The sequence below is a fragment of the Oncorhynchus nerka genome, linkage group LG9a (assembly GCF_034236695.1).
Source record: "Oncorhynchus nerka isolate Pitt River linkage group LG9a, Oner_Uvic_2.0, whole genome shotgun sequence".
NCBI classification, from domain to species: domain Eukaryota; kingdom Metazoa; phylum Chordata; class Actinopteri; order Salmoniformes; family Salmonidae; genus Oncorhynchus; species Oncorhynchus nerka.
In genome coordinates, this window is record NC_088404.1 from 27,161,183 (window position 1) to 27,188,300 (window position 27,118).

A 27,118-nucleotide genomic window follows, 5' to 3' on the forward strand; every position below is an offset into this window, starting at 1 on the left:
ATAGAATTTGTAGATAATTGGCCCTCTTTTGGGATTCACTCACAAACCGGACCAAGCCTGCTGATGAGTACCTGGAGGGGTGCTCTCATCTTATCTACGAACATAGACAGGGCTCTAAATCCCCAAGCTCCACAATGAGAGAGGGTGCAGGCCAGGCAGCAGGCTGTTAGCCAGCCTGCCAGCTTAGGGGAGTCTGCCACTAGCACAGTCAGTGTAGTCAGCTCAGCTATCCCCATTGAGACTGTGTCTGTGCCTCAATCTAGGTTGGGTGAAACTAAACATGGCGGTGTTCGCTTTAGCAATCTTACTGGAATAAAGACCTCCTCCATTCCTGTCATTATTGAAAGAGATTGTGATATCTCACATCTCAAAATAGCGCTACTTATTGTTAGATCCCTCACTTCCAAGGCAATGATAGTCAATGAACTGATCATAATCTTGATGTGATTGGCCTGACTGAAACATGGCTTAAGCCTGATGAATTTACTGTGTTAAATGAGGCCTCACCTCCTGGTTACAATAGTGACCATATCCCCCGCCCATCCCGCAAAGGCGGAGGTGACGCTAACATTTAACATTTGACAGCAAATTTCAATTTACAAAAAGAAAAATGTCTCCGGACCTACTCACTGCCACGGTCATACTCTGGACCTAGTTTTGTCCCATGGAATAAAGGTTGTGGATCTCTATGTTTTTCCTCATAATCCTACACTATCGGACCACCATTTTATTACGTTTGCAATCACAACAAATAATCTGCTCAGATTCCAACCAAGGCTCATCAAAAGCCTTGCTATAAATTCTCGACAACCCAAAGATTCCTAGATGCCCTTCCAGACTCCCTCCACCTACCCAAGGACATCGAAGTACAAGAATCAGTTCACCACCTAACTGTGGAACTCAATTTAACCTTGCGTAATACCCTAGATGCAGTTGCACCCTTAAGAACAAAAAACATTTGTCACAAGAAACTAGCTCCCTGGTATACAGAAAATACCCGAGCTCTGAAGCAAGCTTCCAGAAAATTGCAACGGAAATGGCGTTGCACCAAACTGGATGATTTCCGACTAGCTTGGAAAGACAGTACCGTGCAGTATTGAAGAGCCCTCACTGCTGCTCGATCATCTGAATTTTCCAACTTAATTGAGGAAAATAAGAACAATCCAAAATGTATTTTTGATACTGTCGCAAAGCTAACTAAAAAGCAGAATTCCCCAAGAGAGGATGGCATTCACTTCAGCAGTGATAAATTCATGAACTTCTTTGAGGAAAATATCATGATCATTAGAAAGCAAATTTTTAACTCTTCTTTAAATCTGCGTTTTCCTCCAAAACTCAGTTGTCCTGAGTCTGCACAACTCTGCCAGGACCTAGGATCAAGGGAGACACTGAAGTGTTTTAGTACTATATCTCTTGACACAATGATGGAAATAATCATGCCTCTAAACCTTCAAGTTGCGTACTGGACCCTATTCCAACTAAACTACTGAAAGAGCTGCTTCCTGTGCTTGGCCCTCCTATCTTGAACATAATAAACGGCTCTCTATCCACCGGACGTGTACCAAACTCACTAAAAGTGGCAGTGATTAAGCCTTTCTTGAAAAAGCCAAACTGTGACGCAGAAAATATTTTAAAAATCTATCGGTCTATATCAAGTCTCCCATTCCTCTCCAAAATGTTTGAAACGCTGTTGCGCAGCAGCTCACTGCCTTAAGACAAACAATGCATACGAAACGCTTCAGTCTGGCTTTAGACCCCTTCATAGCACTGAGACTGCACTTGTGAAGGTGGTAAATTGACGTTTTAATGGCGTCAGACCGAGGCTCTGCATCGGTCCTGGTGCTCCTAGACCTTAGTGCTGCTTTTTATACCATTGATCACCACATTCTTTTGGAGAGATTGTAAACCCAACTTGGTCTACACAGACAAGTGCTGGCCTGTTTTAGATCTTATCTGTCGGAAAGTTATCAGTTTGTCTCTGTGGATGGTTTGTCCTCTGACAAATCAACTGTAAATTTCGATGTTCCTCAAGGCTCCATTTTAGGACCACTATTGTTTTCACTATATATTTTACCTCTTGGTGATGTCATTCGTAAACGGTGTTAACAGTCACATTCGTAAACTGTGTTAACAGTGTACATTTCGATGAGACATTGTGAAGCCCCAACATTGCCCTCCCTAGAAGCCTGTGTTTCAGACATAAGGAAGTGGACGGCGGCAAATGTTCTACTTTTAAACTCGGACAAAACAGAGATGCTAGTTCTAGGTCCCAAGCAACAAAGATCTTCTGTTGAATCTGACAATTAATCTTGGTTGTACAGTCGTCTCAAATAAAACTGTGAAGGACCTCGGTGTTACTCTGGACCCTGATCTCTCTTTTGATGAACATATCAAGACTCTTTCAAGGACAGCTTTTTTCCATCTACGTAACGTTGCAAAAATCAAACTTTCTGTCCAAAAATGATGCAGAAAAATGTATCCATGCTTTTGTTACTTCTATGTTAGACTACTGCAATGCTCTACTTCTGGCTACCCGGATAAAACACTAAATGAACTTCAGTTAGTGCTAAATATGGCTGCTAGAATCCTGACTAGAACCAAAACATTTGATCATATTACTCCAGTGCTAGCCTCCCTACACTGGCTTCTTGTCAAGGCACGGGCTGATTTCAAGGTTTTACTGCTAACCTACAAAGCATTACATGGGCTTGCTCCTACCTAGCTCTCTGATTTGGTCCTGTCGTACATGCCTACACATACACTACGGTCACAAGACGCAGGCCTCCGAATTGTCCCTAGAATTTCTAAGCAAACAGCTGGAGGCAGGGCTTTCTCCTATAGAGCTCATTTTTTTTGGAATGGTCTGCCTACCCATGTGAGAACCGCAAACTCAGTATCAACCTTTACATCTTTACTGAAGACTCATCTCTTCAGTGGGTCATATGATTGAGTGTAGTCTGGCCCAGGAGTGTGAAGGTGAACGGAAAAGCTCTGGAGCAACGAACCACCCTTGCTGTCTCTGCCTGGCCGGTTCCCCTCTTTCCACTGGGATTCTCTGTCTCTAACCCTATTACAGGGGCTGAGTCACTGGCTTACTGGTGCTCTTCCATGCCGTCCCTATGAGGGGTGTGTTACTTGAGTGGGTTGAGTCACTGATGTGATCTTCCTGTCTGGGTTGGTGCCCCCCTTGGGTTGTGCCGTGGCAGAGATCTTTGTGGGCTATACTCTGCCTTGTCTCAGGATGGTAAGTTTGATGGTTGAAGATATCCCTCTAGTGGTGTGGGGGCTGTGCTTTGGCAAAGTGTGTGGGGTTATATCCTTCCTGTTTGGCCCTGTCCGGGGGTGTCCTCGGATGGGGCCACAGTGTCTCCTGACCCCTCCTGTCTCAGCCTCCAGTATTTATGCTGCAGTAGTTTGTGTCGGGGGGGGGCTAGGGTCAGTTTGTTATATCTGGAGTACTTCTCCTGTCTTATCCGGTGTCCTGTGTGAATTTAAGTATGCTCTCTAATTCTCTTTCTTTCTCTCTCTCGGAGGACCTGAGCCCTAGGACCATGCCTCAGGACAACCTGGCATGATGACTCCTTGCTCTCCCCAGTCCACCTGGCCGTGCTGCTGCTCCAGTTTCAACTGTTCTGCCTGCGGCTATGGAATCCTGACCTGTTCGCCGGACGTGCTACCTGTCCCAGACCTATTATTTGACCATGCTGGTCATTTATGAACATTTGAACATCTTGGCCATGTTCTGTTATAATCTCCACCCGGCACAGCCAGAAGAGGACTGGCCACCTCTCATAGCCTGGTTCCTCTCTAGGTTTCTTCCTAGGTTTTGGCCTTTCTTGGGAGTTTTTCCTAGCCAACGTGCATCAACACCTGCATTGCTTGCTGTTTGGGGTTTTAGGCTGGGTTTCTGTACAGCACTTTGAGATATCAGCTGATGTACGAAGGGCTATATAAATAAATTTGATTTGATTTAAGAAGCGAGGTTAGACAGGTCGTGTTTCGGAGGATGCATGACTCGACCTTCGCCTCTCTCTCGATCCCGTTAGGGAGTTGCAGCGATAAGACGAGATCAAAATTGGATCGCAATTGGGGAGATAACGGGGGTAAAAAAAATAAAGCATAGGCTTGCGGTCTGTTTCAAAATCTAACTTTTTTTTATATGACAGCGTTTCCACACGTTCCCGTGACAAGTTGTGTGGGGAAAATATTATTTGTATTTTGTTATATTCCATTAGGCCTATATTCTTACTACAAAATATGTGTGTTTACTGTGATTGGGGTTGGTATGTATTTTCTGTTTAATGAACTATTGACTTCATTTATTTGGAGGTAACATAGTTAAACTCCAAACATGTCATTCTATTGTTTAGAAAATAAAACAAAAGGAAACCACATTTTTGACTGCACTGCCCCTTTTTTTTTAGATAAGAGCTTTATATAGCATGAATGTGTCCAACTTTACTATAGGGTCCAAAAAGTTAATGATTTAATTCTGAAATACCATTAATGAATGCATATATCAATAAGCCATTAGTAAAGTGAGAAGAAAAGGTGACACTTCACTTTAAATTAACACTGGTAGTTTGTGAGAGTGTCGTTGTTAATAGTGCAGTAAACATTGATTAATGCTTTGTAAATTGATTCATAGATGTATTCATGTTAACTACTTCATGAACACATGATTAATGTATCCTTACTGTAAAGAGTTGCTAATAGATTTTATCTGAAAGGGAAAAGATGGAGGCAATAATACATGTGGATAAGAAGCATAAAGGAAATTTGGAGAAGATGAGGGGTGAAAGTGAAGCATAATTAATGGATATACTGTAAACTGAAATTATTGTATAGAAATATACTAACCATCACATTTAGCGAGTCTAGAGTGTACCAGGATACTCAACAAAATAGTGTACGCTGATTCGGAGTGCGAGTTCATTAGAACCTGCGTTGATGTCGTTCCCATAGCAACGAATAAAACATTCCCTAACCAGAAACCGTGGATTGATGGCAGCATTCGTGTGAAACTGAAAGCGCGAACCACTGCTTTTAATCAGGGAAAGGTGACTGGTAACATGACTGAATACAAACAGTGCAGTTATTCCCTCCGCAAGGCTATCAAACAAGCTAAGCGTCAGTATAGAGACAAAGTAGAATCTCAATTCAACGGCTCAGACACAAGAGGTATGTGGCAGGGTCTACAGTCAATTACGGACTACAAGAAGAAAACCAGCCCAGTCACGTACCAGGATGTCTTGCTCCCAGGCAGACTAAATAACTTTTTTGCCCGCTTTGAGGACAATACAGTGCCACTGACACGGCCTGCAACGAAAACATGCGGCCTCTCCTTCACTGCAGCCGAGGTGAGTAAAACATTTAAACGTGTTAACCATCGCAAGGCTGCAGGCCCAGACGGCATCCCCAGCCGCGCCCTCAGAGCATGCGCAGACCAGCTGGCTGGTGTGTTCACGGACATATTCAATCAATCCCTATACCAGTTTGCTGTTCCCACATGCTTCAAGAGGGCCACCATTGTTCCTGTTCCCAAGAAAGCTAAGGTAACTGAGCTAAACGACTACCGCCCCGTAGCACTCATTTCCGTCATCATGAAGTGCTTTGAGAGACTAGTCAAGGACCATATCACCTCCACCCTACCTGACACCCTAGACCCACTCCAATTTGCTTACCGCCCAAATAGGTCCACAGACGATGCAATCTCAACCACACTGCACACTGCCCTAACCCATCTGGACAAGAGGAATACCTATGTGAGAATTTTTTAAATTTTATTTATTTCACCTTTATTTAACCAGGTAAGCAAGTTGAGAACAAGTTCTCATTTACAATTGCGACCTGGCCAAGATAAAGCAAAGCAGTTCGACACATACAACGACACAGAGTTACACATGGAGTAAAACAAACATACAGTCAGAATGCTGTTCATCGACTACAGCTCGGCATTTAACACCATAGTACCCTCCAAGCTCGTCATCAAGCTCGAGACCCTGGGTCTCGACCCCGCCCTGTGCAACTGGGTACTGGACTTCCTGACGGGCCGCCCCCAGGTGGTGAGGGTAGGCAACAACATCTCCACCCCACTGATCCTCAACACTGGGGCCCCACAAGGGTGCGTTCTGAGCCCTCTCCTGTACTCCCTGTTCACCCACGACTGCGTGGCCACGCACGCCTCCAACTCAATCATCAAGTTTGCGGACGACACAACAGTGGTAGGCTTGATTACCAACAACGACGAGACGGCCTACAGGGAGGAGGTGAGGGCCCTCGGAGTGTGGTGTCAGGAAAATAACTTCACACTCAACGTCAACAAAACTAAGGAGATGATTGTGGACTTCAGGAAACAGCAGAGGGAACACCCCCCTATCCACATCGATGGAACAGTAGTGGAGAGGGTAGTAAGTTTTAAGTTCCTCGGCATACACATCACAGACAAACTGAATTGGTCCACTCACACAGACAGCATCGTGAAGAAGGCGCAGCAGCGCCTCTTCAACCTCAGGAGGCTGAAGAAATTCGGCTTGTCACCAAAAGCACTCACAAACTTCTAGAGATGCACAATCGAGAGCATCCTGGCGGGCTGTATCACCGCCTGGTACGGCAACTGCTCCGCCCACAACCGTAAGGCTCTCCAGAGGGTAGTGAGGTCTGCACAACGCATCACCGGAGGCAAACTACCTGCCCTCCAGGACACATACACCACCCGATGTTACAGGAAGGCCATAAAGATCATCAAGGACAACAACCACCCGAGCCACTGCCTGTTCACCCCGCTATCATCCAGAAGGCGAGGTCAGTACAGGTGCATCAAAGCTGGGACCGAGAGACTGAAAAACAGCTTCTATCTCAAGGCCATCAGACTGTTAAACAGCAACCACTAACACTGAGTGGCCGCTGCCAACACACTGACTCAACTCCAGCCACTTTAATAATGGGAATTGATGGGAAATGATGTAAAATATATCACTAGCCACTTTAAACAATGCTACCTAATATAATGTTTACATACCCTACATTATTCATCTCATATGAATATGTATATACTGTACTCTATATCATCTACTGCATCCTTATGTAATACATGTATCACTAGCCACTTTAACTATGCCACTTTGTTTACATACTCATCTCATATGTATATACTGTACTCGATACCATCTACTGTATCTTGCCTATGCTGCTCTGTACCATAACTCATTCATATATCTTTATGTACATATTCTTATCCCCTTACACTGTGCATAAGACAGTAGTTTTGGAATTGTTAGTTAGATTACTTGTTGGTTATTACTGCATTGTCGGAACTAGAAGCACAAGCATTTCGCTACACTCGCATTAACATCTGCTAACCATGTGTATGTGACAAATACATTTGATTTGATTTGATACATACATATGCAAAGGATATACCAGAAATATTAAACCATATGGTACTCGCAGAGTAGAGCACCATATGAAGTACACTCCATTTTGCTGGGTCTGTAGTTGACTGTCTAAAATTAATGTGGGTCTATTTTATAGCCTCCTATCAACTTCCTGTGTGCAATGACACAGAGAGTTTGAGAGTGAGTTCCAGGTCAGTCTTTGAATTAAGAGATAATTAAATTCCTTTAAATTGCAACGTTAGGTAAATTCCAATAATTAAATTCTGAATTCAATATTATACCAAACAATTCCACAAATTCCAATTTGAATTAAATTCCCTCATGCTTTCAGTCTGATCATGTCACTGTTCAGACAGCCTAGCTATGCTGGAAATACAAGTTGAAATTATTTAAAACAAATCCTGCAGTCCATGTTGATACTAAGTGCATTAATTCCGTTAACTGGGAAATGTAAAAATATTGAATTCCAATTAAATGTAATTCCATAAATGAAGTTCCCTCAGCAAATAAAAGTGATTTTTAATTCAATTGAACTTGAATTTAATTTGATTGAAATTCATCCCTTTTGTGATGCTTTACTTGTTAGGCTACCTGGGAAACAAGTATTTAAATTCTAAATTCTTTAGAATTCAAGTCAGTGACCATCGCATCAGTATAAAATGCATGTCGGCCATGTGGGGAACATTTTTAGAGGTGTCAGAGCTGGGACAATCATCCCTGCGTCTCTGCAGTATAAATTCATCTTTATTATAACCATCTGGAGGTGTGACTTATTGAAACCAGAGCTGACCAACCACAGAGACCGAAACCAACCAATATATCCAATCATATCAAACCAACCAACTTCCTCAAAGACCTAGTGTGATAACCTGCGGGGGTAGCCTGAGTACAATAGAGGTTAATTGTAGAAAAACACAAATTACCACAGATATATGAAATATCATACATCCAAATAAATTACATCAAAGTTCTCTTCACAGCACAAGGTTTGGATAGGTACCAAACATAGATGCAAATTCAAACACACAAGTGTAGTGGTGGACTTACCATTAGGCAGAAGAGGCAACTTCCTCAGGCCTCACATCATCAATGGGCCTCATAAGCTGGACATAAAAATTTAAAATAAAATATCTCCGCTTCAGGCCCACCCATTCTCTGCTTGAGTCACAAAGAGATCGGCACGTGGACCTACTACAGAATGTGAGTGATGATGACGTGAGTGATGATGCATATATATATTTTTATATATGGATAACTTGGTTCAGTCAAAGTAGAGGGATGGAGGACATCCAGCTAGATAGGTAAGAGCTCACCAGCATTGCCATTATGGCCCAGGACCATTACCCAGTGAAATTGGGCATCAACTCAGACCAGGGTTCCACAGTAAGTACACATTACATTTGTTTTCAGTCTGGTATAAAAAGTTGAAAAGACTTTGCAATTGATCTCTCTCCTTCTCCATTTTCTCCCTGCCTCTTTCTCCTTCCCTCCTTCTCTGCAGATTTTTCAGATGCAGGAGGATGTCAGTATGGTTGTGTTCCTCCCTGATGAGGTCACTGCCAACATGACCCTGGTGGAGGAGAGCCTGATGGCCGAGTTTGTCCAGGGCCTCTCCATGACCTATCAGCCTGTGAAGGTGACCCTCACACTGCTTTCCTAGAGTTCAGCTACTCCACTGACTTGCTGCATCTGCTCACTGACCAGGGTGAGTACTCATTCATCCCACCTCATCCTGTCTTTGAATTGTTGTCTCCCTCCTCCTCCTCTGCCCTCTTCTCAACTCTTAGGACCCATAAAACTCAAAACTTTAGGAGTAAAGGAAAATAACTATTGTAAAAAAAGTGTAAAGATTATTGTGTTCTTGTGGACAATCTAGTCCATTTTCTACAGTATTTGATTGCAGGAGTGCATTTATCTCTCTCTCTGTAATTTACATACGCTCTTATCCAGAGTGACTTACAGGCACAATCAGGGTTAAGTGTCTTGCTCAAGGGCACAACGTCAGATTTGTTTTCACCTAGTAAGTTCAGGGATTCAAACCAGGAGCCTTTTGCCTACTGGGCCAACGCATTTAACCGCTAGGTTACCTGCCACCTGTATCGCACTCTGTATATCTCTGTCTGTATCTCTCAACTTTAGAGTACAGTAACTTCAATAAAAAAAATATGAGGGAAGATACGTATAAGGGGTAAATATCAGAAGTGGAGGGAATAATCTCTGTTTCTTACTTGTCAAGTACCTTCTGCCCTCTCTATCTTGATTGGTTGCAGGACACAGAGCTGATGAAGATCACCACTCAGGCAGCAAAGCACACACACCAAGCAGCACTTAAGAGGATCCTAAGAGAGGACCAGCCAATAAATATCATATGTATTAATAGTATTAATCATATGAAACAAATCAAATTAATTCAAAAGAATAATAGTCTGTCTCCTCTTGTCCATTGTACTGCCTCGTCTTCTATGTGGCGATGCAAAGACTTTTACTAGTGAAGGGTATTTCAAGTCTTTTCAGTCTGCGTTTCAATATCCTCCGAGGCAGTTCCGAACAGCTCTGGGGGAGGGGGGATCAGACTGACATTAAAAGGTAATACATATTGACATGGGGGTCTCTACCTGGGGCCTCCAAATCACCAAGTCTGCCCAAGCACATATGGGATGGGGCCTTCATTAATATAAATGTTGATTAAATGTTGATTAAATACCTATTTTCACTACCTTTCTCTTGTTCTCTGTATACCGCCATAAGCAAACAGGAAAATGCTCATCCAAAGGTGGCGCTCCTAGAGGCTGGGGACTTTAATGCAGGGAAACTTACATCCGTTTGACCTCATTTCTACCAGCATGTTAAACGTGCAACCAGAGTGGGAAAAACTCTAGACCACCTTTACTCCACACACAGAGACACGTACAAAGCTCTCCCTCGCCCTCTATTTGGCAAATCTGACCATAATTCTATCCTTCTGATTCTTGCTTACAAGCAAAACTTAAAGCAGGAAGCACCAGTGACTCGGTCAATAGAAAAGTGGTCAGATGAAGCAGATGCTAAGCTAAAGGACTGTTTTGCTAGCACAGACTGGAATATGTTCTGGGATTCTTCCGATGGCACTGAGGTGTACACCACATCAGTCACTGGCTTCATCAATAAATGCATTGATGACGTCATCCCCACAGTGACTGTACATACCTCAACCAGAAGCCATGGATTACAGGCAACATCTGCACTGAGCTAAAGGGTAGAGCTGCTGCTTTCAAGGAGCGGGGCTCTAACCCGGAAGCTTATAAGAAATCCTGCTACGCCCTCCGACGAACCATCAAACAGGCAAAGCATCAATACAGGACTACAATTGAATCGTACTACACCGGCTCCAACGCTCGTCGGATGTGGCAGGGCTTGCAAACTATTACAGACTACAAAAGGAAGCCCAATCGGGAGCTGCCGAGTTACACGAGCCTACCAGACTAGCTAACTTACTTCTATGCTCGCTTCGAGGCAATTAACACTGAAACATGCATGAGAGCATCAGCTGTTCCGGATGACTGTGTGATCACGCTCTCCGCAGCCGATGTGAGTAAGACCTTTAAACAGGTCAACATTCACAAGGCCTCAGGGCCAGATGGATTACCAGGAAGTGTACCCCGAGCATGTGCTGACCAACTGGCAAGTGTCTTCACTGACATTTTCAACCTCTCCCTGTCTAAGTCTGTAATACCAACATGTTTCAAGCAGACCACCATAGTCCCTGTGCCCAAGAACACTAAGGTAACCTGCCTAAATGACACCGACCCGTAGCACTCACATCTATAGACATGAAGTGCTTTGAAAGGATGGTCATGGCTCACATCAACACCATTATCCCAGAAACCCTAGAGCCTCTCCAATTTGCATACTGCCCCAACAGATCCACAGATGATGCAATCTCTATTGCACTACACACTGCCCTTTCCCACCTGGACAAAAGGAACACCTATGTGAGAATGCTATTCATTGACTAGAGCTTAGCGTTCAGCACCATATTGCCCTCAAAGCTCATCACTAAGCCAAGGACCCTGGGACTAAACACCTCCCTCTACAACTGGATCTTGTACTTCCTGATGGGCCACCCCCAGGTGGTAAAGGTAGTGCTCAGTCCTTTCCTGTACTCCCTGTTCACTCATGACTGCCTGCATGGCCAGGCATGACTCCAACACCATCATTCATTTTGCAGATGACACAACAACGACGAGACAGCATATAGGGAGGAGGTCAGAGACCTGGCCGTGTGGTGCCAAGCCAACAACCTCTCCCTCAATGTGATCAAGACAAAGGAGATGATTGTGGACTACAGGAAAAGGAGGACCGAGCATGCCCCCATTCTCATCGACGGGGCTGTAGTGGAGCAGGTTGAGAGCTTGACGTTCCTTGGTGTCCACATCAACAACAAACGAATATGGTCCAAGCACACCAAGACAGTCGTGAAGAGAGTACGACAAAACCTATTCCCCCTCAGGACACTGAAAATATTCGGCATGGGTCCTCAGATCCTCAAAAGGTTCTACAGCTGCACCATCGAGAGCATCCTGACTGGTTGCATCACTGCCTAGTATGGTAACCGCTCTGCCTCTGACCCCAAGGCACTACAGAGGGTAGTGCGTACGGCCCAGTACATCACTGGGGCCAAGCTTCCTGCCATCCAGGACCTCTATACCAGGCGGTGTCAGAGGAAGGCCCTAAAAATGGTCAAAGACTCCAGCCACCCTAGTCATAGAATGTTCTCTCTGCTACCGCACGGCAAGCGGTACCGGAGCGCCAAGTCTAGGTCCAAGAGGCTTCTAAACAGCTTCTACCCCCAAGCCATAAGACTACTGAACATCTAATCAAATGGCTACCCAGACTATTTGCAATGCCCCCCTCTTTTACGCTGCTGCTACTCTCTGTTATGATCTATGCCTAAATCACTTTAGTAACTCTACCCATATGTATATATTACTTCAATTAGCTCGACTAACCAGTGCCCCACACATTGACTCTGTTCCGTTACCTCCTGTACAGTGCGGCAAAAAAGTATTTAGTCAGCCACCAATTGTGCAAGTTCTCCCACTTAAAAAGATGAGAGGCCTGTAATTTTCATCATAGGTACACCAACTATGACAGACAAAATGAGAAGAAAAAAAATCCAGAAAATCACATTGTAGGATTTTTAATGAATTTATTTGGAAATTATTGTGGAAAATAAGTATTTGGTCACCTACAAACAAGCAAGATTTCTGGCTCTCACAGACCTGTAACTTCTTCTTTAAGAGGCTCCTCTGTCCTCCACTCGTTACCTGTATTAATGGCACCTGTTTGAACTTGTTATCAGTATAAAAGACACCTGTCCACAACCTCAAACAGTCACACTCCAAACTCCACTATGGCCAAGACCAAAGTGCTGTCAAAGGACACCAGAAACAAAATTGTAGACCTGCACCAGGCTAGGAAGACTGAATCTGCAATAGGTAAGCAGCTTGGTTTGAAGAAATCAACTGTGGGAGCAATTATTAGGAAATGGAAGACATACAAGACCACTGATAATCTTCCTCGATCTGGGGCTCCACGCAAGATCTCACACCGTGGGGTCAAAATGTTCACATGAACGGTGAGCAAAAATCCCAGAACCACACGGGGGGACCTAGTGAATGACCTGCAGAGAGCTGGGACCAAAGTAACAAAGCCTACCATCAGTAACACACTACGCTGCCAGGGACTCAAGTGCCAGACCTGTCCCCCTGCTTAAGCCAGTACATGTCCAAGCCCGTCTGAAGTTTGCTAAAGAGCATTTGGATGATCCAGAAGAAGATTGGGAGAATGTCATATGGTCAGATGAAACCAAAATAGAACTTTTTGGTATAAACTCAACTCGTCGTGTTTGGAGGACAAAGAATGCTGAGTTGCATCCAAAGAACACCATACCTACTGTGAAGCATGGGGGTGGAAACATCATGCTTTGGGGCTGTATTTCTGCAAAGGGACTAGGACGACTGATCTGTGTAGAGGAAAGAATGAATGGGGCCATATATCGTGAGATTTTGAGTGAAAACCTCCTTCCATCAGCAAGGGCATTGAAGATGAAACGTGGCTGAGTCTTTCAGCATGACAATGATCCCAAACACACCGCCCGGGCAATGAAGGAGTGGCTTCGTAAGAAGCATTTCAAGGTCCTAAAGTGGCCTAGCCAATCTCCAGATCTCAACCCCATAGAAAATCTTTGGAGGGAGTTGAAACTCTGTGTTGCCCAGTAACAGCCCCAAAACATCACTGCTCTAGAGGAGATGTGCATGGAGGAATGGGCCAAAATACCAGCAACAGTGTGTGAAAACCTCGTGAAGACTTACAGAAAACATTTGACCTCTGTCATTGCCAACAAAGGGTATATAACAAAGTATTGAGATAAACTTTTGTTATTGACCAAATACTTATTTTCCACCATAATTTGCAAATACATTCATTAAACATCCTACAATGTGATTTTCTGGATTTTTAAAACTCATTTTGTCTGTCATAGTTGAAGTGTACCTATAATGAAAATTACAGGCCTCTCTCATCTTTTTAAGTGGGAGAACTTGCACAATTGGTGGCTGAATAAATACCTTTTTGCCCCACTGTATATAGCCTCACTATTGTTATTTTACTGCTGCTCTTTAATTATTTGTTACCTTTTTTTCATTTTTTTCTTCTTTTTTTTTCATAAAACAGCATTGTTGGTTAAGGGCTTGTAAGTAAGCATTTCTCTGTAAGGTATTTGGCGCATGTGACAAATACAATTAGATTTGATTATGTATGAATATTTTTAATGAGGTTTTACTTTCTCAACTTCTGTAAGTGAGAATGAGATGTAAACACTTGTAATCTATGCAGTGATAAATGTACACGTCTCCAAAGCTTTCAGTGTTTTAAATCAGACCCTGGAACGCTGTTTTATATTTGCTTAGGCTTACTTTATAATAGGTTATGCATTATATAACGTTGGCACAGACATATGATTAGGGGTAGTTCATAGGCCAAAATTGGGGGGTTGCTGTGTTCTGTGTGGTTTCACACATTAATTGCAAAATGAAGCAGTTCGGGCTAGTTTGAAATAGAATATGTTTACCAAAGATGGTAGGCCTAGTAGTATTTTGTGGCCTAGATGCTTTTAGTAGCCTACCCTTTGGGACCTCCCTTACTGAGCATACTAAAAGAAAGCATCGCGCACAACCTAACCAATCGAATTCGTCTATTTCTCGACGGAGCCTTCTTCCCTACTGCCCTTGTGAAAAACCCTCCTCCAGGGTGAGTGGAATGAATATATCCTTCCTTTTTATTTGATCAGTTCTAAACATCGGACTGTAATCAGATATATGTAAATCATTAATAGTAAGAAAACCCGTATATTATTGGACTTTATTGTGGATTATATAAATAGGGCACTTCACGAAGGAGGACTAGGCGGGTGCGACGAGGGATCGAGGGACGCCGCCATATTTGCTCTTGCTAGCTAGTGCACTACGAGATACGTGCTTTGTTTCGTGTACCCTTCAATTTAGTACCCTTGTATTTGTTCATGATGGAAGCGATGGATAAAAGGCCTTTTGGTTCAGAATATAACTATAAAAGTAAGTTTTATGCCAACCACGAATGTCGTTTTCTAAAATTTGTGTTAACCTAATTGTTAATGTTAAGCATAGGGTATTATTTTGCGACGCCGACTTGGGAGTCTGTTAAAGTTATCAAAGTTATTTGTTTACTGCTGATGATGGATATACTAACATTGTTGTATTTTTTACCCAATAAGTGTCGGAAAATGACATATCCAGATTGATAAAATTGCGTGCAACGAATGACGCCATCTTCACTGGGAAGAGAAACTCTGCCATGCCTGCCTGGAGGTGAGTGAGTGATACAATGTCTGATACTCAAAACAAAAGTGGATGTTTGATGGCTTTGATAATGGCAATTGGTTGTGGCTTTCATCTATATGCTTACCTCAAAATAAACTATCTTATGCTACTTTATTTGATATGAGAATGTTATATTTTGTTGATAAATCAATGTTGAATCACTGATGTGCATTTCCTAACAAAAATATAATTTGTAAAACATGTAGGCCTATAGGAAAGTCAGGGTTTTAAGAGCTAGTTATGAAGATGAAACCCTATCGATATCCGACTTAACTCACTTTGATTCTGCAGAGCAATGTTAGTGGAGTTGGGTCTCGAAGGAAAGCTGACAACTGGGCAATTGAAAAAGAAGTGGGAAAACCTTAAAAAGAAATATAAGGTAATGATTATGAATGCAATTGAGAACAGGAAACATACACCCTTGGCCTTAACTCAAGATGTATTATCTTCTGTTTGAATCACGCTTGAACACAGATTCTAGGCTTTGGTTCCGGCCCAGTACTAACCCGATGTAACTAATCAAGGGCTCAATGATGCATTTAATCAAGTGTGTGTCATAACCATAAATCCTGCAAAGACAAGTAATAGAACATTAACCTGATTGTACCCTCTGTCATCTTTCTTTGTAGGATTTTAAGTACCCTCCTCTTGGCATGGAGAAAGTCAATCCAATGTCCTGGCGTTGGTTCCACCTCATGGACGATGCCATCGAGGGTCGCCTATCTGGGTCTGCCCGTATCCTAAACCCTTCACTGTTTGATTTTGGGGAAGTTGGGGACGTTTCATTCGCGTCCTCTCCCACTACCTCTCCCATAGCAAACAAGAGACTTTGTATGAGGCCGGAAGGGGGTGAGGGGACAAACATTTTTGAGTTCTGGGCCAAAGCACAGTTGGGGGAGAGTGTTGGGGCTGCGAGCACGGTAGCAGATGGACAAGTGGCGTACACAGACGCAGCTACAGAGGAGATCCGTAGGGCTGCGGTGGAGTGTGAGAGGGCCCTGCGGGAGGAGGGCAGGGGTGGGGGTCAGAACGAGAGGGCCGCGCCTGACAAGATGCCAGTAGGTGGATACGGGAGGACCATGGCTGAGGATGTAGAGACCATAGCTGAAGACGGAAGAGCCATGTTGGTGAGAAATCCTGGCAGGAACATTGAGAGGGAGACTGCTGAACTAGAGAGACAGATAGCAGATTTGGAGAAGGAGAGGGAAGTGTTAGAGAGGGAGCAGGCTGATTTTGACAGGGAGAGGTTGATATTGGACAGAGAGAGGGATGTGGTGAACAGAGAGAGGGTGGCTGTTGAGCGAGGCAGAGCATCACTGGACAAGGACAGAGCGGCGATGGATAGGGAGCGAGCGGCGATGGAACGGGAGCGAGCCATACTGGACAGGGATAGGGCGTCAATCGAGAGAGAGAGGACAGAGCTGCAGAAAGAAAAGGAAGCCCTAATGAAAAGCAAGATCTCCAGGAACAACGGCTCTGCTGATGTAGAACTGGACTCATCTACTATAGAGAAGAGAGAAAGACTGCTTTCCATATTTGAAAGACTTGTTGATAAGCTGTGAAAATGAAACATCATTCAAAAAAATTGTCTAGGTGAAGGATACTGTAGGTGACAGTGCGTACAAGACATGAACAGGTTTCTATGTCACCAGGCCCCTTATCATTGTGATCATTTTCATAAAGTTAACTAGTGGTGGCTCTCAGATCCTCCCTGCAGACACTGGGAGTGCAGTCATTTAATTAGTGCTTGGTGAAATGAGCATTGAGTGTGAGGTTTCACCTGGAAAAAGAACCCGCTACGATGTTTGTGCTTGTTCTGTTTTAAAAAAAATTTTGTAGCTTGTTTACCATTAAATGTCATCCACTATTTAAGTATAGGTTTACACTATGAGAAATTACACGAATTTCTGTTCCCTAAATGCATTTGTTAAACTGCATTTGACCATTATTTATGTTCTGTTCGATCTGCCAGAGTACCAGTGTAATGCTATACTGTTAATAAAGCCCACTTTTTTTTTTTTCGTTCCTCTAGTTGTCATATACTGCCATTACTATGTAATTACCCTGTACCGAGGTAGTAAATATGCATGAATGCATTCAGTTGTACAACTATAGTCTTTTACAATAAGCACTATGCAACTGCCTATATTTACATACCTGGTACAATGTAATGCTCCTCTATGACCCTGGAATAATACCTATAACATAATGACATAGCCTTCCTCACTGCCACCATGTCAATGTTATGATCATTTTATGTACTTTAAAAAGGTGTGCTTGAATCATGCAAAGACAGTCAGATTAATGTTATCAGGTTTCCAGATATTTATTTATCCAGTCAACATTTTCAGAAAGAAATAATCTCAAAAACATCTGTCAGACAACAGTCAGTCCATAATTATTCAATCTGTGCCTAATGGACAGCTCCTGAGATACTATTGTACAGCATTACAAGTTTAATAAAGTCAAAAAGGTAATGAGGTTTTCTGAACACCAAACGCATTAGTGCTTGTCACACCTTTTTTGGCTTTGTGCAAAATCTGTACGATTCCATTGGCTGGGGAGACTTCCAATGGTGTCACGTGCCCTGCAAAAGGTTTGTACATGTTAGCATTTTAAAATGCTCACATACAAAAAAACTAGAGAAAGTTGCCAGTCAACTCAACACTCATGACCTTTTCTTGACAGACAGCTGGTTGCCAGGCCAGGGAGTGTCCATTGGTTGGCTGTGGTCACCAGGGCCTGAGAGATCATGAAGTCATTGGAAAAACGTTAGGCCATTACCTCACAAGAGTGATGTGCCTAAACAAAACATCTGGGATACCTTGTCACAGCATAGATGTTCATTAGAGGAAATGCCTGTATCCAACATGTGACACAATTACCCGACAGTGGCACAACGTGCCAGAGAAGACACTGACTGACTTCAAGGGGAAAGACCAAGCAAAATAGGTGCATGGCTGTGGTACAGAAAATCCACAATAACTCAAAATTCCCCTCCAAGAGGAAATAGAGATGTGCATGTGATAATCCACCATGCATTAGCAGTACAAGCTCTGAAACATCAAAATAACTATAAACACTTGGAAGGAGTCATCAGACAGAGAAGAGCGTACAATATACAAAAGCTGGAGCCCTATAAAATGTTGGTCATTTTTTATGTTTACTGCACACCTTGATGCCTGTAGTCAGTGTGTGCGAAGTTCAAATGTGTGCCAGTCATGTTGAGAGTGCATAGGGTGCTTTGTTTTTACACTGCTGCTACTCGCTGTTTATTATCTATGCAGTCACACAGCAAATTACCTCGACTAATCTGTACCCCCGCACATTGACTTAGTACCGGTACCCCCTGTAATATAGCCTTGTTATTGTTATGTCATTTTCTTGTGTTACTTTTTTAGTTTATTTAGTAAATATTTTGTTAACTATATTTCTTTAACTGTATTGTTGGTTAAGGGCTTGTAAGTAAGCATTTCACGGTAAGGTATACACCTGTTGTATTCGGCACATGTGACAAATGTAATTTGAGTTCAGCCACACCCGTTGCTGACACGTATTCAAATCGAGCACACAGCCATGCAATTTCCATAGACGAACATTGGCAGTAGAACGGCCTTACTGAAGAGCTCAGTGACTTTCAATGTGGCACTGTCATAGGATTCCACCTTTCCAACATGTCAGTTCGTCTAATTTCTGCCCTGCTAGAGCTGCCCTGGTATGTGAAGTGGAAACGTCTAGGAGCAACAACGGCTCAGCCTCGAAGTGGTACGCCATACAAGCTCACAGAACGGGACCGCCATGTGCTGAAGCACATAGTGCTTAAAAACCACCTGTCCTCGGTTGCAACACTCACTACCGAGTTCCAAATTGCCTCTGGAAACAACGTCAGCACAAGAACTGTTAGTCGGTAGTTTCATTTAAAGGGTTTCCATGACCGGGCAGCCGCTCACAAGCCTAAGATCATCATGCGCAATGCTAAGCGTCGGGTGGAGTGGTGTAAAGCTCGCTGCCATTGGACTCTGAAGTAGTGGACACACGTTCTCTGGAGTGATGAATCACGCTTCACCATCTGGCAGTCCGACAGACGAATCTGGGTTTAGCGGGTGCCAGGAAACTCTACCTGCCGGAATGCACAGAGACTGGCCTGCAGAGCCCTGACCTCAACCCCATCGAACACCTTTGGGATGAATTGGAACACCGACTATGAGCCAGGCCTAATCGCCCAACGTCACCAATGCTATGTGGCTGAATGGAAGCAAGTCCCAGCAGCAAAGTTCCAAAATCTAGTGGTAAGCTTTCGCAGAAGACTGGAGGCTGTTGTAGCAGCAAAGGGGGACCAACTCCATATTAATGCCTATGATTTTGGAATGAGATGGTCGACGAGCAGTTGTCCACATACACTACAAGACCAAACGCATCTTAAGTGTGTTAAGTCTAAAGACAAGTCAAACGCATTATCTGCTGATGTATGCATGTCCTGTGGCGAGAAGGAAAACGCTTGCAGAAAATTATCTGGGGTTATTTAACTGTAGAATTGACACTTCTTTCAGAATCAATGGAAATATCCTAGTAGACAATGTTCATTAAATATTAGGTAGTATTATTCGTGGCCATGGTTCCAAGGGGCGAAGTGAAAGGTCCACATTGTACACCCAATTTCTTCTCGTCACACTGAGACACAATCATAAACATCTCGGTGATGGCGATTCTTTGGCCTGTTCTTTCATGATATTGCTCTAATGGCGAGTAGTTTTGTCTCTGAAGTTTCAGATTGCTGTTCAAAGGACCTTGTTTTCCCTGGCAACATCGTGGCTTTTTCACCGACTTCCGATAGCAAGGACTGAATGTTCGTGGTTATTTTAAAGCCATTGCATCAAAACACATAGCTACCAAATTTTTGTTTTTTAATATCATGGAAAAAAAGTTATCTATGTTTAGGACGGTCCTTTCTGTCAAATGGCTATTGTAGCTAGCATATCACAGAATTGACATATACAGAAAATATTTTTGTGAAAATGTTTTCGTTTTGTTGAAAAGATTGAATATCCTCGTAATATGCAAGAAAAAAACTATTTTTTTAAAAGCGGCGATGTGTCAACTATAAACTGCTGCAGAATTTGTGAACAAATGTTTGTTTTTCTACCCCACGTTACACGGTTACGACACAGGAAACAACCAATCATATTGGTTGAAATACATGACACTCATCAAATTCATACGGATCGTCTATAACGTCGAAGTATATGCATATACTGACAAGATACTTGTCTCAATGGGAGTAGTTGTCCACAAAGCGGCACCTGTGTCAAGCTCCCGCCTATTCCTTTCTTTGGATTGGTGGATACATATATTTAAATATATGTTTTAGTATTCGATAAGGGTTGTTTACGTCAACAGCCTGTATTCAATTGGGATATGCTATTTTCGCCTTCACCTGCTCGTCGCAACTCCTCGTCGAAAATGTTCAGACTTGCTAACTAATTGTAGTCAACAACCGCGTTCATCCAGTTAGCATTTCGGAAATGTCTGAGTTTCCTAGTTCCGACTTGCATGTGAACGTGGCATAGGCACGTAGACTATGCTATAGTAGTCTCATTTAATGAATGCACCATGCCATCTCGAGACAACTCCGAAAGTGTCCCCCCCCCAGGATGTCACGTGACCATTTATGTATTTTTGTTGAACCTTTAACTAGGCACGTCAGTTAAGAACAAATTCTTATTTACAATGACGGCCTACCCCGGCCAAACCTGGGGTAGGCCGGTTGTGCGCCGCCCTATGGGACTCCCAATCACATATTTAACTCAGATGCAGTGCCTTAGACAGCTGCACCACTATATCAGTACACTCATAACAATCTAAATAAACCTTACGTAGCGAATAAGCCATACACTTTTGTGTTGACCAAATTCCACTCTCATTGACCTCCATGCAAAACAAACGAAACATCGCCTGCTGGAGACAGATTTTTTTCCCTCTGGCTTCGCCTCTTCCACGCTGATTAAGTGTTCACTGAGGGGATTCTATTAAACTGCCCCAGGGTGCACTGGGCTATGGACCAACACGTGACCGGCCGAAGGCTGTGAGGGAGGCGCGCCCTTTTTCTTTGGAGTTTAACAGCGGTTGGCATCCAATATGTTACATTACCGCACCCAACGGTACTATAAAATACATATATTATGCTTTGTAATACAAAATGGGAAAAGAAAGAAGTAAAAAAAAAAAATAATAATAATAAAGATACCCTCCCTTCAAACTAACCCTACACTCATTAAAAACCCACTACCCCATTCCCTACTTTGACCCTATCAACTCCTGCACCATGCCAAAGGCCTGGGAGGACGGCATACCACCACTCAACATACCCTGTAACTTCTGAGGTCAAATCTCGTATACCAAAATACTTCTCTGCAGCTACCACCACAATATCTATTTTCTGTGGTTTACGTTCCATTTCTGCGGTACAGTTGATAACCATTGCTATGAACACTAAGAAGCCAACCTTACTTAAGTGATAATGCCCTCGAAGGCAGTATTTGTAAGATATATTGGCCAATATATCCTCCAAACGCCAGCTTTGAGGACATGATCACTTTTTTACAACGGGTTACCAACATATTCAAATAATGATTTACATATTTTCATTACATATTTTATTTTTATGAATTCATTCTTCCTTCAACAAGATGTAGTCTCGACACAAATATAGGGTTGCTACCCTAACTGGTTGGTCGTTCATTCTAACGGTTCGTTTACCAGAGACGTGACTCAGTCGTTAAGTATTTTTGTTCTGCATCTATGGACCCAGTCGTTCGATCTAAATGTTCTGTTGCCATACTGGCTGGCAACGTTCTTATCCCATGGTTGCTAGCTAGCCAACTACGGCTAATGTACAGTCACGTCAAACAGTGCAGCCAGAATAGCACCACTCGCCTCAGTTATGTTGTCAACAAGGTAGCCTGATCTGTTGTTCAGAAACATAACCGAGGTAAAGACAGTTTCAAGTTGGATATTCGCACTTTCAAACCACTTGAGCCACAGACTCCAAATAAGTGTCAATATGTTGGAAAAATTGCGCGAAACACTGCACAGGTCTTATTTTCACGATTTGGTCATTCATTCGCTTTCCAAAGCTAATAAACATTTGGAAATGTGAGCAGCATTAAGTATTCCTAGTGTAATTAGTTAGGGAGTGTAAACAAAGTACAAACTTTTGTTAAATTTGAATTTCAATAGCTCCTTGGTCATGTGACCTACTGACCTCAACCAAGGTTCAGAATGTCCACTAACTACACTTCTATATTGCACACCCTTTAGTTTGTCCATTTTCCCCTCACTCAATTTTACATGATTTTTTTTCAAAATGTTAAATTTCAATAGCTCCTTGGTCATGTAATCTACTGATTTCAGACAAGGTTCAAAATGTACACTCAGTGAGCCTACACATTGCACACCCTTTAGTTTGTCCATTATCTCACACGTTTCTACATACATTTTTCAAACGTTCTAATTTCAAGAGCTCCTTGGTCATGTGACCTACTGACCTCAAACAAGGTTCAGAATGTACACTCAGTGGGCAAGTCAGATCTGTAACTGTGGGATAAGGATTGGCTCTAAGGGCTCTCCCCAGCTACGGTGCTAGCCGGCACTTAGAAACTGACATAGAACTGGTATGGACCTGGGGAATCCGACTGTTTAATTAAAACAAAGCATCACGAAGGCCCGGGGTGGGGGATTTCTGCCCAGTGCTCTGAACAAATTCAATGAAGCACGGGTAAACGGCAGGAGTAACGAGGACTCTCTTAAGGAATCCTTAGCCTTAGTAAGGGAGATAACGAGGTAGCCCTCTAGTAGGGCTCTTCCAATCCCTCCCTGTATGTCACCTGTTTTCAGGTGTCGCTAACATACGCAAAGAGAGTCCTGCAGACGGTGATGGCTGTTGAACGTTAACGGAAGGCAGTCGGTCCTGGAATATGGGACTTTCGGTCAAGCATGAAAATGTGACGGCGGTTCCACCAGACTCATTGATTTGCTGCGGGGCTCTTGTAAACGAATCCTGACCTTGACAGGAAGCCAATCAGAGAATGATGGCTCAAACCTATCTCTGGCTTTGGCTGGGAGGGGGGGAGTCAAGTCCTGGGAGACGGCTGATGAAAGTGTACTACTGGCATCAGTCTTATCACAGAGCGGCTGTGGTGAAACGTTTAAACGTGCGTCCCTGTATACTTAGCTAACTGTAAACCGCAAAAGTGTGAATCGAACGCTGGCTTCGGCTGGACCCACTAACAGTGGAGCACTAAATGGAGATGGAATGTGCTTAGCGGTTAAGGACACTGCCAGGTCTCAAGTCCGCCTGGGTGCGGGACTCCACACATTCTATGTGGGGGCTCTCCTCCACACTCCTTGGAGCATGTAGTGGAGATGGCGTGTGCCTTACCATTAGCTGACACTACCAAGCCTCAGACTTGCCTGAGTGCGGGACACCACACATTGTAGGTGGGGAGGTCTTCTCTACGCTCACTAGACTCTAGACCCATTGGCCCCGCAGTGATAGGGCATTGCATGGATCTGGATCATGCCCTACGAAGTGGGGAGAGGTATCTCCAGCTTGTCTGGGGAGGGAGGCCTACATCTGATGTGGGTAGTACCATCCACGCCCATTGATTTGCTGCGGACCTATAAAATGGACGGGTGAAGCCTAGGTTCCCACTGGGCACGGATCACTGAATGTCAACTTGAGGAAATTCAAAGGAATATTACCCACCTGTCGCGGTCACACTCAAATCACACAAGCACATTTGGTGTATGTGCTTGGCTGAAGAGCCAATGGTGCGAAGCTACCATCTATGGGATTATGACTGAATGCCTCTATGTCAGAATCCCCCCTAAACGTAACGATACAGTAGCACCACAGATATTCGGTTGGCCCGGGCTAGCCTGCCTCTTTTGGCAGGTGAGTAGAGCTGTTTGTGACGGGGTTGGGGTGCGGCCGGATGAGATACCACCCTTCTCCTGATGCGCACCGCATGTTTGTGGGGAACATAGTGCTAAATCACTTGCAGACGACCTGATTCTGGGTCGGGGTTCCATACGTAGCAGAGCAGCTCACTCGCTGTGATCTATTGAAAGTCAGCCATCGATCCAAGCTTTTGTCGGGGACAGAAGGCATCTTCCTCCACCATCCTCCTTCTTTACTTATGGGTTACCAGATGTATGCAGAAGGGCCAGGGGCCAAAAGCCAGACACAGAGTGTGAGAGAGCCCAAGCAGGCAGGTAGAAGGCGTAAGACATTGACATGGGGCTCTGGATAGGTAGGGGGCTAGGTGGTGGTCACCCATCCACCCCCCCATCCACTCCACCTGTGAGTCAGGTTGGGACTCGCTGTAGAAGTCAAAGGGTCACCAGGTGCACGAGGAGGTGCACTCAGGTGCACTCCATCAAGGCAGGGGGCACTCAGAGTCCGAGCAGGGGCGGCCGGACACGGAGGCCATGGAGTTTATTTAACTAGGCAAGTCCGTTAAGAATAAATTCTTATTGGGACTGTTTGGGACAAATTCTTATTGCCTGTTTGGCCCTGTCCAGGGGTATCGTCGGGTGGGGCCACAGTGTCTCCTGACCCCTCCTGTCTCAGCCTCCAGTATTTATGCTGCAGTAGTTCATATGTCGGGGGGCTAGGGTCGGTCTGTTATATCTGGAGTATTTCTCCTGTCTTATCCAGTATCCTGTGTGAATTTAAGTATGCTATCTCTAATTCTCCCTCTCTTTCTCTCGGAGGACCTGAGCCCTAGGACCATGCCTCAGGACTACCTGGCCTGATGTCTCCTTGCTGTCCCCAGTCCACCTGGCCGTGCTGCTGCTCCAGTTTCAACTGTCGTTCCTGCGGCTATGGAACCCTGAATTGCTCACCGGACGTGCTACCTGTCCCAGACCTGCTGCTTTAAACTCTCTAGAGACAGCAGGAGCGGTAGAGATACTCTGAATGATCGGCTATGAAAAGCCAACTGACATTTACTCCTGAGGTGCTGACCTGTTGCACCCTCTACAACCACTGTGATTATTATTATTTGACCCTGCTGGTCATCTATGAACATTTGAACATCTTGGCCATGTTCTGTTATAATCTCCACCTGGCACAGCCAGAAGAGGACTGGCCACCCCTCATAGCCTGGTTCCTCTCTAGGTTTCTTCCTAGGATCTGGCCTTTTTAGGGAGTTTTTCCTAGCCACTGTGCTTCTACACCTGCATTGCTTGCTGTTTGGGGTTTTAGGCTGGGTTTCTGTACAGCACTTTGAGATATCAGCTGATGTAAGAAGGGCTTTATAAATACATTTGATTTATTGATAATGACTGCCTATCCTGGACCAATTGTGCGCCACCCTATGGGACTCCCAATCACGGCAGATTTGATGCAGCCTGGATTCGAACCAGTTACTGCAGTGACACCTCTTGCACCGAGATGCAGTGTTGTAGACCTCTGCGCCACTCTGGAGCCACACTCAGAGTCTCTGAGTGGTAAAAAGTGGACGGGTCACAAACTGCACATAGACGTCTTAGTATCCGGGGAGGGATGCTTAAGTGTGGTTGCCTAGTGGGCCTAGTGGGCAAGGTTATGGAGATGGCTGACCCTGGCCGGGACGCGGTGATGGGTGATGCCCAGTGAGAGGGGTGTTGACCAGATAGGGAGAGTAGGTGTGGAGTCCCGGAGGTCTGTAGTTCCAGGGAGTAAGCTATACACTCTCAGCCCCAGGGAGAGGGCAGGCAGGCGGCAGGGAGTGTAGGCATAGAGGCCTGGAGTCAGAGGTCACCAGGTCAATGGGTGCCTGCCTGGAGGTCAGGAAGGCCCCAGGGAGAAGGCCCAAGTGAATAGGTGTGTGAGTGACACTGTCCTTCAGGGGAACAGAGCAGGCAATTAATGTAAAATTGTGTGAGATGAAAATGGACAAACGAAAGGGTGTGCAATATAGAAGGGGAGTCAGTGGATATTCTGAACCTTGGTTGAGTCCAGTCGATAACATGAACAAGGAGCTATTGAAATGAGAACATTTGAAAAATTAATGTAAAATCTTGTGAGATAAAAATGGACAAACTAAAAAGTGTGCAATATAGAAGGGTAGCCGGTGTACATTCTGAACCTTGTTTGAGGTCAGTAGGTCACATGACCAAGGATCTATTGAAATTAGAAGGTTTGACAAATGTACAATGGCTTGCGAAAGTATTCACCCCCTTGGCATTTTTCCTATTTTGTTGTCTTACAACCTGGAATGAAAATTACATTTTTGGGGGTGTTTGTATCATTTGATTTACACAATATGCCTACCACTTTGAAGATGCAAAAAAAATATATATATTATTGACAAAAAAACAGAAAATTTGAGCATGCATAACTATTCACCCCCCCAAAGTCAATACTTTGTAGAGACACCCTTTGCAGCAATTACAGCTGCACGTCTCTTGGGATATGTCTCTATTAGCTTGGCACATCTAGCCACTGGGATTTTTGCCCATTCTTCAAGGCAAACCTGCTCCAGCTCATTCAAGTTGGATGGTTTCTGCTGGTGTACAGAAATCATTAAGTCATACCACAGATTCTCAATTGGATTGAGGTCTGGGCTTTGACTAGGCCATTCTAAGACGTTTCCCCTTAAACCACTCAAGTGTTGCTTTAGCAGTATGGTTAGGGTCATTGTCCTGCTGGAAGGTGAACCTCCGTCCCAGTCTCAAATCTCTGGAAGATTGAAACAGGTTTCCTCTCAAGAATGTCCCTGTATTTAGCGCCATCCATCATTCCTTCAATTCTGACCAGTTTCTCAGTCCCTGCCGATG

General features: G+C 44.0%; 1 protein-coding gene and 1 long non-coding RNA gene across 3 annotated transcripts; one reads left to right on the forward strand and one right to left on the reverse strand.

The window, feature by feature from the left end:
* Positions 1-14,612: 14,612 nt before the first annotated feature.
* On the forward strand, positions 14,613-17,313 carry LOC115134128 (uncharacterized). Of its 2 annotated transcripts, none has more exons than XM_029667796.2 (4): positions 14,613-14,687; positions 15,190-15,283; positions 15,587-15,674; positions 15,925-17,313. In XM_029667796.2, the coding sequence occupies exons 2-4, from the start codon at positions 15,270-15,272 to the stop codon at positions 16,855-16,857; spliced, it is 1,035 nt and encodes a 344-aa protein (XP_029523656.1). In that variant the 5' UTR covers positions 14,613-14,687; positions 15,190-15,269; the 3' UTR covers positions 16,858-17,313. The 2 variants fall into 2 exon arrangements, with proteins under 2 accessions (XP_029523656.1, XP_029523655.1); XM_029667795.2 differs by having other exon boundaries at positions 14,635-15,010.
* Positions 16,175-21,080, reverse strand: LOC115134129 (uncharacterized). Its single transcript, XR_003864296.2, has 2 exons — positions 20,730-21,080; positions 16,175-18,037 (listed from the first exon to the last, which is right to left on the reverse strand). It is a non-coding gene; the product is annotated as an uncharacterized LOC115134129 (long non-coding RNA).
* Between the last annotated feature and the right edge of the window lie 6,038 nt (positions 21,081-27,118).